The sequence below is a fragment of the Microcaecilia unicolor genome, chromosome 7 (assembly GCF_901765095.1).
Source record: "Microcaecilia unicolor chromosome 7, aMicUni1.1, whole genome shotgun sequence".
In the NCBI taxonomy this organism is placed as follows: domain Eukaryota; kingdom Metazoa; phylum Chordata; class Amphibia; order Gymnophiona; family Siphonopidae; genus Microcaecilia; species Microcaecilia unicolor.
In genome coordinates this window covers 13,964,034-13,976,188 of record NC_044037.1, presented here as the reverse complement: position 1 = coordinate 13,976,188, position 12,155 = coordinate 13,964,034, and the positions used below count along the sequence as shown (strand labels likewise).

Genomic DNA, 12,155 nt, shown 5'->3' with positions numbered 1-12,155 from the left:
GCTCTGAGAGATTCAAGGATTTTGCAGTTTTTATACCCATCTCCTGATCTGTTCCGTTTAACAACTTTGTCCTTGAGTATGTTTGCCAACCCCTTAGTGCTGATGGTTGGGTTGGGCCTTTTGCTTTGAAGGGAACTGATAGGAACTGCTGAATTTATCCTGTCATCATGGGAAATGTTAGTTTAACACAGGTGCGACCAATTCACGTGGTGTAGGATTTTGAAGGTGACTGGTTACACCAGAACTTAGTATTTAGGAGCTCTGCAGGAGCACTAGGGAGTGGACGCTGACCCAATCAAGCTGTTCTTTTTCTAACAATTTCTGGAATATAGTTTTACTTGACTGTTGTGGAGTAGGATATGTGGATACATGGAATATGGCAAGGGACATAGACTTTCTATAGTAATTGTAAATTGTGAAAATGTTGAGAACTGATACTGCTGCATTTGGAATAGTAGTAATTTCTTTCTTTTACACTTCCAGCAGTTGCTATTAGTGATGGTGTTCCTTCACCAGAATTCACCAGCGCACAGAAAATCAGATGGGGCATATTTGTTGTAATGTTGATTACCACATTACCATGTCATTGGAGCAGTAAGAAATTGAAAGCACTTTCTGCTTGGTGATTGATTATGGTCACTAGTGGCCAGGGCTAGCACCTAGGGATGAATGGATGCTGTATTTTCTAGGGGGAGGGGGATAACTATATTTCCTTGTCATCTGTACCAGACCAGTCAAAGTTATTAAATCGTTAAGAGGACTGTGAAAAATTACAAGAGGACTGTACGAGGCTGGGAGACTGGGCATCCAAATGACAGTTGACATTTAATGTGAGCAAGTGCAAAGTGATGCATGTGGGAAAGAGGAACCTGAACTGTAGTTGCGTGATGCAAGGTTCCACATTAGGAGTCGCCGACCAGGAAAGGGATCTAGGTGTCATCGTTGATGATAACATTGAAACCCTCTGCTCAGTGTGCAGTGGCGGCTGATAAAGCAATTAGAAAGTTAGGTATTATTAGGAAAGGAATAGAAAACAAAAATGAGGATGTTATAATGCCTTTGTATCACTCCATGGTGCGACTGCACTTCGAATACTGTGTGCAATTCTGGTCACCACATCTCAGAACAGATATAGCGGAATTAGAAAAGGTACAGAGAAGGGCGACAAAAATGACAAAGGGGATGGGATGACTTCCCTATGAGGAAAGGCTAAATGAGTGGAGTGGAATGGGGTAGATGTGAATTGCTGGTTTACTCCTTACAAAAATACTAGGACTAAGGGGCATGCAACGAAGCTACAAAATAGTAAATTTAAAACAAATTGGAGAAAATATTTCTTCACTCAACATATGGTAAAAACAGTTAGCTTAGTGGAGTTTAAAAAAGGTTTGGATACTTTCCTAAACGAAAAGTCCATAGTCCATTATTAAGATGGACTCTGGGAACATCCACTGCTTATTTCTAGGATAAGCAGCATAAAATGTATTGTACTGTTTTAGGATCTTGGCAGGTACTTGTAACCTGGATTGCCCACTGTTGGAAGCAGGATGCTGGACTGGATTGTCCTTCAGTCTTATCCAGTATGGCAGTACTTAATGTATTTATGGGATATTTGTCTGACTACTGACAGGATGCAAGTTTTTTTTTTTTTTTTAGCAAATTTTTTATTATATAATCTCAAACACATTGAGACACTGAAATACACATTAAATTTACATAAATCAGTAAAACAAGGAAAATAAAACAAATATCAACTTCGTCCACCAGAAAAGAAATATGATTCCAAGATTTAGAAAACCTAATAGAAAGAAAAAGAAAACTTACATCTGCCACCTCTTAGGTCAACCTCCAGCCTGCTATTCAGGGAGGACATGCAACATTCACTTCCATTCTTGCGTCTAGAAAATCAATAAGCTGTTTAGAGTCCATGAATTGGTATTGTTTACCCTCTCGCACTATATTACAAATACAAGGAAAACGCAATACAAAGTTTGCTCCCATGGCCTCGACTCTGGGGCGCAGGGCTAAAAAAACCCTGTGCCTCACCTGCGTCTGCCTAGAGAGATCAGGAAAAACTCTGACTTTTGAGCCCATAAACAGTTTATCTAAGTGTCTTATTGAAAGTCTTAGAACAGCATTCCGGTCTGGCTCCAAAACAAAGGTGACCAGCATAGTTGTCCTCTGGGTAATAATTTCCAGTGAGTTTTCCAGGAAAGAAGTAAGGTTCATAACTTCTCCCACTACCGGTAAGGGGGGCTCTCCATCCCTCCCCTTAAGGCTCCAGATGTATTGAGCACATGTAATAGGAGGTAATGATTCCTTATCCATCCCCAGAATCTCACTCATATATTTTTTCACCATATCCACAGAAGAAATTAGTGGAGACTTGGGGAAATTGAGGAATCTTAGATTAAGTCTTCTAACCTGGTTTTCCAGGTATTCCAAGCGTTTATTAAGGAAATTATTATCTTTAACTAAGGCTGCTTCCAAAGTCCCCATTTCTTGTATCTTGGAATCCATGTTTCCTATCTTAGAGGACTGTTGTGCAGTCTCCTGTGCTTGGATCAGAACGGCTTGAGAAATAACTTTAATATCATTAGCATTTTCGTGAATCATAGCCTGCATGGAAGAATGAGTGCTGTAGACCATGTCCCACAGTGACTCTAATGTCACAACGGCAGGTTTAGTTATACCACTTGCTAATGGAGGGGAGAGAGATAAGATCTCCCGGCGGGATAACTTAGAAACAATTTCTTGGGGTAATACCTTTGAGGCCTGCGAGGCCGTTGAAAACTGTTCCTGAGTCCCATTCAGATTCGCAGAAGACCTCCCCTCAAGCAGCGCTGGTTGCACTACTCCGGTGTCCGTTGCTGCTTGGGCTGCTGCGAAAATCTCGCTCCCCGGCTGGCGTGGTGCTGTGCGTTCCACAGGGCTCAGAGAAGCCCCGTCTCTGCTCTCTATCGACATCAATGCGTCGAGAGTTGCAGAAGGAGATGAAGCACTTAGAGGTCCCGGTTGTTTCGTCAGAAACTGTAAAGTTGTTTGCTTCATCGCTGGAAGGGCTCCAGGAGTTGAGGGGAAATCCTTCACCTTTCCCCTCCGCTTTCCCATCGCATCGGACGGGTCCGAGGACACGAATGATTCAAAAAACTCAGAGCCTCGTCAGGAGCAAACCCGGGTGCGTCTGGTCACAGCGCCATCTTGGAATCTAATCGACAGGATGCAAGTTTTGATTCTGCTATGTTCCAGTATGGCAACACTTAATGTACTTGGGATATTTGTCTGACCGTTGACAGAATGTGAGTTTTGGTTCTGCTGTGTTATCTTCCGATCTTTGGTTCCCCCTTTAAGGTTACTGCTTTCGTCTTTCGCAAACCTCTTGACCAGTATGGTAGGCTACTAAGGAAAGAGAAATTAATCTTACCTACTAATTTTATTTATTTCAAAATATTTTCTTTCCTGTAAGCCCTCCATACAAGTCAAGAGCCCGCCATGAGTTGAAGGGGGGTTAGGAGACGCAGAAGAATGTGTGATGTGTCAGAGGCAGCTGCTGTTTTTCCTCGCAGTTTGGGCACAGTAATGTTGGTTGACTGTTCTGGTATTGGCTACTGTGGTGGTTCAAAAAATAAAATCCTTAAATATTCTGTGTGAATAAAGAAAGCCAGCAACAAAAACACAAAGAAATGAGAGATTGGTAACAAAGGTACAGTCTAGGATGGTCCTACTGTGTCTGCAAATAGATTGAAAATTCTGCAGGAAACAAAACACTCCTTGGAATCACTGTGGATTGAAATTCCATGTGCAAAGGGGAAAAGGATAGTGATAGGAGTGTACTACCGTCCGCCTGGCCAGGACGAACAGACGGATGCGGAAATGTTAAAGGAAATCAGGGACGCAAACAAACTGGGCAACACAATAATAATGGGGGATTTCAATTACCCGCATATAGACTGGGTTAATGTAACATCTGTACACGCAAGGGACATAAGATTTCTTGATGAAATCAAGGACAGCTTCATGGAACAGCTAGTTCAGGAGCCGACAAGAGAAGGAAAAATACTAGACTTAGTCCTTAGTGGTGCTCATGATCTAGTGCAGGGGGTAACGATACGAGGGCCGCTTGATAACAGCGATCATAATATGATCGGTTTTGATATTGGCATTGAAGGAAGTGAAACTAGGAAATCAAGTACGCTAGCGTTTAACTATAGAAAAGGTGATTACGACAAAATGAGAAAAATGGTAAAAAAAAGACTGAAAGGAGCAGCTCGCAGAGTAAAAAACTTGCATCAGGCGTGGATGCTGTTTAAAAACACCATCCTGGAGGTTCAGGACAAATATATTCCACGTATTAGAAAAAAGGGAAAAAAGACTAAACGTCAGCTGGCGTGGCTAAACAGTAAGATAAAGGAAATCATTAGAGCCAAAAAACAATCCTTCAGAAAGTGGAGAAGAGAACCAACTGAAAGTAACAGGATAGATCATAAGGAATGCCAAGCCAAATGCAAAGCGGAGATAAGGAGGGCAAAAAAGGACTTTGAGAAGAAATTAGCGTTGGAAGCAAAAATACATAGTAAAAATTTTTTTAGATACATTAAAAGCAGGAAACCGGCCAAAGAGTCGGTTGGGCCGCTGGACGAAAATGGTGTTAAAGGGGCGATCAAGGAGGACAAAGCCGTAGCGGAGAAATTAAATGAATTCTTTGCTTCGGTCTTCACCGAGGAGGATTTGGGGGGGACACCGGTGCCGGAAAGAATATTTGAAGCGGGGGAGTCGGAGAAACTAAACAAATTCTCTGTAACCTTGGAGGATGTAATGGGTCAGTTCAGCAAGCTGAAGAGTAGTAAATCACCGGGACCTGATGGTATTCATCCCAGAGTATTAATAGAACTAAAAAATGAACTTGCGGAGCTACTGTTAGAAATATGCAATCTGTCCCTAAAATCGAGTGTAGTACCGGAAGACTGGAGGGTAGCCAATGTTACTCCGATTTTTAAGAAGGGTTCCAGAGGAGATCCGGGAAATTATAGACCGGTGAGTCTGACGTCGGTGCCGGGCAAGATGGTGGAGGCTATTATTAAGAATAAAATTGCAGAGCATATACAAAAACATGGACTGATGAGACAAAGTCAGCACGGATTTAGTGAAGGGAAGTCTTGCCTCACCAATCTAATGCATTTTTTTGAGGGGGTAAGCAAACATGTGGACAATGGGGAGCCGGTTGATATTGTATATCTGGATTTTCAGAAGGCGTTTGACAAAGTGCCGCACGAAAGACTCCTGAAGAAATTGCTGAGTCATGGAATCGGAGGTAGGGTATTATTATGGATTAAGAACTGGTTGAAAGATAGGAAGCAGAGAGTAGGATTGCGTGGCCAGTATTCTCAGTGGAGGAGGGTAGTTAGTGGGGTCCCGCAGGGGTCTGTGCTGGGTCCGTTGCTTTTTAATGTATTTATAAATGACCTAGAGATGGGAATAACTAGTGAGGTAATTAAATTCGCCGATGACACAAAATTATTCAGGGTCGTCAAGTCGCAGGAGGAATGTGAACGATTACAGGAGGACCTTGCGAGACTGGGAGAATGGGCGTGCAAGTGGCAGATGAAGTTCAATGTTGACAAGTGCAAAGTGATGCATGTGGGTAAGAGGAACCCGAATTATAGCTACGTCTTGCAAGGTTCCGCGTTAGGAGTTACGGATCAAGAAAGGGATCTGGGTGTCGTCGTCGATGATACGCTGAAACCTTCTGCTCAGTGTGCTGCTGCGGCTAGGAAAGCGAATAGAATGTTGGGTGTTATTAGGAAGGGTATGGAGTCCAGGTGTGCGGATGTTATAATGCCGTTGTATCGCTCCATGGTGCGACCGCACCTGGAGTATTGTGTTCAGTACTGGTCTCCGTATCTCAAAAAAGATATAGTAGAATTGGAAAAGGTACAGCGAAGGGCGACGAAAATGATAGTGGGGATGGGACGACTTTCCTATGAAGAGAGGCTGAGAAGGCTAGGGCTTTTCAGCTTGGAGAAGAGACGGCTGAGGGGAGATATGATAGAAGTGTATAAAATAATGAGTGGAATGGATCGGGTGGATGTGAAGCGACTGTTCACGCTATCCAAAAATACTAGGACTAGAGGGCATGAGTTGAAGCTACAGTGTGGTAAATTTAAAACGAATCGGAGAAAATTTTTCTTCACCCAACGTGTAATTAGACTCTGGAATTCGTTGCCGGAGAACGTGGTACGGGCGGTTAGCTTGACGGAGTTTAAAAAGGGGTTAGATAGATTCCTAAAGGACAAGTCCATAGACCGCTATTAAATGGACTTGGAAAAATTCCGCATTTTTAGGTATAACTTGTCTGGAATGTTTTTACGTTTGGGGAGCGTGCCAGGTGCCCTTGACCTGGATTGGCCACTGTCGGTGACAGGATGCTGGGCTAGATGGACCTTTGGTCTTTCCCAGTATGGCACTACTTATGTACTTATGTACTTATGTATGTGCTTTGTTATAGAAGTACTGGTTGGCTGAGACTGCACAGGGTTCTTATATAAGTCTCGGAGTCGGGTGTTCTCAATCTTCATCTGCTGGTAGGTGTGCGTAACCCAAGTGACTTGACAGGTCTGGAGGGCCTAAAGGAAAGAAAATTAGTAGGGAAAATCTAATTTCTCCATTAAATGTTTTACATGAAAGGTGCAGAGATTTGTAGAGGTGATAGAGAACAATTCAGGTTTTTGTTTTTGGTTTTTTTTTTGGAAAGAAAAACAAATCCAAAGTGTTTAATATAGATGTGCTTTAATGAAATACATTCATAAAATATTGACATTTTTCTTTAGGATTAAACCGTTTTTATGTTGTAATAAGATACGTGCTTGTGCTATGGATGTGGGACTGTTAAGAAAAAAAAATTCCTTTCTGCACTTTTGTTCCACTCTTTTCAAGTGCAGGTCTTCTCACCCTTCATCTTTTATGTTTCAACGTTTTTATTAATGATGAAATAAATATGGTATAACAGATACTATAAAATATAAAACTTCAACAGTACAGTGAAACTTCACATATAAGTATTGAACAGACCATCATCAAGTTTTTTGTATACTTCCCCCCCCTCCCCTCCTCCCTACCCTCTATTCCCCCTCCCTCCCCCCTTCTGTGTGTCAAACAATATTGGGGATAATGGATTTAAACATTCAGACCAGGTGTACTGCCAGGGTAACTCACAATAGATTGAGGAGCAAACTTCGCCCCCGTGGACTAAGTCCTTGTATCTTTTAAAAGAAATTTTGAAACATCTATACCTTTTTTGTTTACAAAGGTGAAATAACTGAAGAAGAATTGCTGAGAAGGCTGCAGCGCATTAAAGAAGGTCCGCCACAGCAAAACGGTGATGAGAACAGAGGTACATAGTGTATTTGTGAAATAACCTAACAGTAGCATCAATAAAGGCCTTAGCTTGTGCTCAGGATTGTTACAAGTTATGGCTGAAATGGTAAAAGATAATTCTGCATTTCCAAATTAAAATTGAGCTGTTGTCTGAAGTTTGCTGTGAAAGTTGGACACCTTTCACCTTTAAGTAGCTGGCAGTGGTTACCTTTTCTATAAACAGATCTTTATACAATTGGGGATAATAACGTTGTGCAGTAACACAAGATGCACTAAATGCATCGGCCTTTTTTGGTAAGTTTTGTTCTTGCATGGCTTACTGTACAGTTTTTCAGCTGGTGTGCCGTAGCTGCTCCCCATGTGTGCTGTGACCCTCACACACCGAGCATCTTAAACACACATTCGGAGGGGAGAGGGGCTGGGGGTGCGATAATGAGGGGGAGATGCTGGGGGTATGAGAATGAGGGTAAATGCCAGGGGTTTGGTAATGAGGGAGAACAGTTCTGCATGAGGGCAGTAAGGGAGAGCAGTGCTGCATCAAGGGGAGCAAAGAGGGAGAGGTGCATCGGGGAGCAAGGAGGGAGAGGGGGTGCAAGGATGGAAAGCAGTGCTGGACAGGGAGGTCAGTTAGAGACGAGAGATCAAATGAGGTGGGTGAGGAAGAGAGATAGTTAAGAAAGAGGGATTGGAGGGGGGGGGAGGTTCCAGGACCTGCGGGGAAAGGAGGAGGAGGGACAATACCACAGAGGAAAATGAGTGAAATGTTGCACATAAAGGGGAGGGAAGAGGGGAGACAATGCTACACATAAAGGGAAAGGACGGGAAGATGGGAGACAATGCTGCACATGAAGGGAAGGGGGGAAACAGGCTGTACATGAAAGGAAGGGATGAGGGAAGACACACTGGACATGAAAGGAAAAGAAAAGAGAGAAAACAAGATAGATTTGAGAAGGAGGCAGAGAAATTGAAAAAGGCTGAAAGTGAAAGATCAGTGCTAAACAGACATAAGGCAGGCGGTGAGAAAAGAAATAGCAAGCTTTGGCTTGTCTAATATTGGCAATATATCAAGTTTTTATTTGGGGGGTCCTTTTACTAAGGCGCGCTGAAAAATGGGCTGCGCTAGTCTAGGCATGTGTTTTAGGTGCACGCAGATCCATTTTTCAGTGCGCCTGTAAAAAAAGGCCTTTTTAAAATTTTTGCCAAAAATAGGCACGTGGCAAAATAAAAATTGGCGCATGTCCATTTTGGGTCTGAGACCTCACCACCACCCATTGACTTAGTAGTAAGGTGTCACACGGTAACCATGCGATAATGGTCTACCACACAGAATGACGATTACCACCTGGTTTCTGCTGTGCACAGGAAAATAAAAATTATTCTCCGAGGACAAGCAGGCTGCTTGTTCTCGCATGTGGGTTGACGTCCACGTTGGCCCAGGAACCGGCATTTTGCCAGCAAAATAAAAACAAAGTTTTGCTAGAGTCTTCTAGCGTGCGAATTGCACACACCGCGCATGCGCGGACGATTTCCCGCCCGTCGTGTGAGCATGCTTATTTAGTTTTTTTCTTGTCCACGGCGGAGAGACAGCGTTTCAGCTCTTCTCTTCGTTTTTGGGCCAGGAAACAGAGTCTTGATGACTAGTTCGTGTTAGTTTTCTTTTCTTTTTTCTTTTCGTCGTCATTTAAAAAAAAAAAAAAACTTCTTACCTGTATTTTCTTATATTTAGCTCCTTTTTATAAGTTTTCTTTCTTTTTCGACGCAGCCGAGTTTCAGGCCGCTCGGCTGGTCTCTTTCCTTTCTTTGTGCCCTTTTTTTCTTTTCAACGGCACAATCGCATTGTTTGATTTTGCTGAAGCTGTTTTTCCTTGAATGTCATTGAAGACACCCAGCGGCTTCAAGCGTTGTATGCGGTGCAACTGGACTATCTCAGGTACCGATACCCAGTGCCTTGGGCCCGACCATAGCCCAGCCGCTTGTAGTCTGTGTCTTCGTTTGAAGAAACGGACCCAAACGTCTCGAGAAGCCTAACAAGAAAAACATTTTGGGGCTCAGTCCATTCCTTCGGCATCAACATCGACAGGAGCATCGACATCGGTAAGAAAGGTAATGGCTGCTGAGAGACCAACTCGTGCTGGGAGCAGTGAGGCATCGAGTGGGTCTCCACCTGCCTTGAGGCCTCCTATTATGCATGCCCCCCGGGACCAACCTTTGTTGGACCCGGCCCCGAGGAGACGTGAGGATTCCACGTCTTCCTCATCGGTACCGAGGAGTCTCGATTACGGGCGTCGAGTGAAGGCGAAGAAGCACCGTCATCGTTCTCCTTCAACACACGGTACCAGGAGCTCCGGGGCGTCGAGAGAGTCTGCACCCGAGAAGCGTCTGTGTCGAAAGGATCGCTCCCCCTCGATACAGGAGGTGCCGGTGCATTGGTCTCCTAGCAGCCTGGTACCTGCTCCAGAGCCTCCACGGATTCTGACACCGCCTGTTCCACTGACCCCGCAGCCTTCTCCGATGGTGGCTCTCGACGAGCGCATCTGGGCCTTGTTTCCAGAACTTCTGGAGAGACTGCTATGACAGTCAGCTTTGGCGTCGGGGGTGCTTGTGCCTTCTGTTCCTGCTGCTTCAGCGGTGTCTGGTCCTTCGCCTGCGGACCGGGCATCGGCCTCTCAACATCGCCATAGAGGACATCGTCGAAGCACCTTAACTCAGGTTCTATCCGATACTGAGCAGGAGCGTTCGTGGGAGTCAGAAGAGGATCCCAGGTACTTTTCTTCTGATGAGTCCTTTGGGATTCCCTCTGATCCTTCCCTTCCGCAAAAAAGGAGACTTATCTCCACCGGAGAATCTGTCCGGTTTCCTCTTTTGTCCGGGAAATGGCTATGGCTATTCCCTTCCCTGTGGAAGTTGAGGATGAGCCAAGGACTGAGATGCTTGAGGTCCTGGATTATTCTTCTCCACCTAAAGAGGCTGTGACAGTTCCGTTGCATAAGGTACTGAAGGAAGTCCTTATGTGAAACTGGTCAGCCCCTCTGTCTGGCCCTATGGTCGCGAAAAAAGCTGAATGCCAGTATCGGATCCACAGTGAACCTGGATTGATGAGGTCTCAGTGGCCCCACAATTCCATGGTGATGGACTCCGCCCTCAAGAGAGCCAGGAGTACTAGAGACTATGCTTCTGCGCCCCCAGGCAGAGAGGCTAGAACTCATATTCAACAGATCACCAAAACCTGTCGTTTCTTTATCTACAACATTAGCAAAATTCGCCCCTTCCTTTCTGAATACGCTGTCAAAACCCTTATCCACACCCTTGTCACCTCTTGCTTGGATTATTGCAATTTACTTCTCACTGGTCTTCCGCTCAGTCACCTCTCTCCTCTCCAGTCTGTCCAAAATTCTGCAGCACGGCTTATTTTCCGCCAAAATCGTTATACCCACACTAGCCCACTCCTCAAGTCACTTCACTGGCTCCCTGTCCACTTCCATATATAGTTCAAACTTTTCTTACTTACCTTTAAATGCATCCATTCTGCAGCCCCCCATTACCTCTCCACTCTCATCTCTCCCTACATTCCTCCCCATGACCTCCGGTCACTGGACAAATCTCTCTTGTTGTCCCCCTTCTCCTCCACTGCTAACTCCATGCTTTGTTCCTTTTCTCTCGCGGCTCCTTATGCCTGGAATAAGCTTTCTGAGCCTGTAGTTCTAGCTCCATCTCTACCTGTTTTCAAATCTATGCTGAAAACCCACCTTTTCACTGCTGCCTTTGGCCCCCCCTTGTTTCTTCTCACCCAGTACTTCCCTCGCCCTTAATTGTCTTGTCTGTCTCTGTTATTTTAGTTTGTAAGCTCTATTGAGGAGGGGACTGTCTCTCTGTGTCAGGTGTTCAGCGCTGCGTGCGTCCGGTAGCGCTATACAAATGCTAATAATAATAAGACGTACCAGGCCACTATGCTTGCCGCCAAGATCCAGTCTTACCAGCTCTTTACGAGCGTGCACTTGCGGGGCTCGATACGGCAACTGTCTAGCTTGTTTGATGCACTCCCTACGGAGCTGGCTGAGCCTTTTCGCCAGGTGGTCAGGCAGCAGAAGGCGTGTTGAAAGTTCCTGGCCAGGGGTACTTTTGACACTTTTGACGTGGTAACCAGAGTTGCTGCTCAAGGTATAGTGATGCGCAGACTCTCATGGCTGAGTGTCTCTGACCTGGATCATTCTGTCCAGTAGCGAATGGCGGATGTTCCTTGCGGGGGGATAACTTTTTTGGTGAAAAAGTAGAGGATCTAGTTGATCAGATCAAGAAGCATAATGATGCTATGGATTCTCTCTCCCACCAGACGTATTCTGCTACTGCCTCCTCATCTAAGAGGTTTTTTGGCGGGAGGAGGAGTGCTCCCTATTCCTATTGTAGGCGTAGGTACACTCTTGCTTCTTGGCAGCCTGCCCAGGCTCAACCCCAGCGTGTTTGTTCTCGTCAACAGTGTGCAACTAAGGCCCATACTGCTCCCCAGCAAAAGCAGGAGGCGGGCTTTTGACTGGCTTCAGTTAAGCATAGCCTCAATAAAAGTGTCCGTACCGGACGACTTACCGGTTGGAGGGAGGTTGATATTTTTTCACCAACGGTGGCCTCTTACAACCTCTGACCGGTGGGTTCTTCAAATAGTCCGGTTAGGATACACTCTCAATCTGGAATCCAAACCTCCAAATTGTCCACCGGAAGCTCAGTCCTACAGCTCCCAGCACAAGCAGGTACTTGCAGAGGAACTCTCCGCCATTCTACCCGCCAAA

General features: G+C 44.9%; 1 protein-coding gene across 3 annotated transcripts in view; it reads left to right on the top strand.

The window, feature by feature from the left end:
• RLIM (ring finger protein, LIM domain interacting) overlaps positions 1-12,155 on the top strand; it is a 44,191-nt gene that overhangs the window by 25,045 nt on the left and 6,991 nt on the right. For all 3 annotated transcript variants that reach the window (XM_030209304.1, XM_030209303.1, XM_030209305.1), the window contains exon 3: positions 7,307-7,390. In XM_030209304.1, the coding sequence (XP_030065164.1) occupies positions 7,307-7,390 (84 nt within the window). The remainder of the gene's footprint in view (positions 1-7,306; positions 7,391-12,155) is intronic.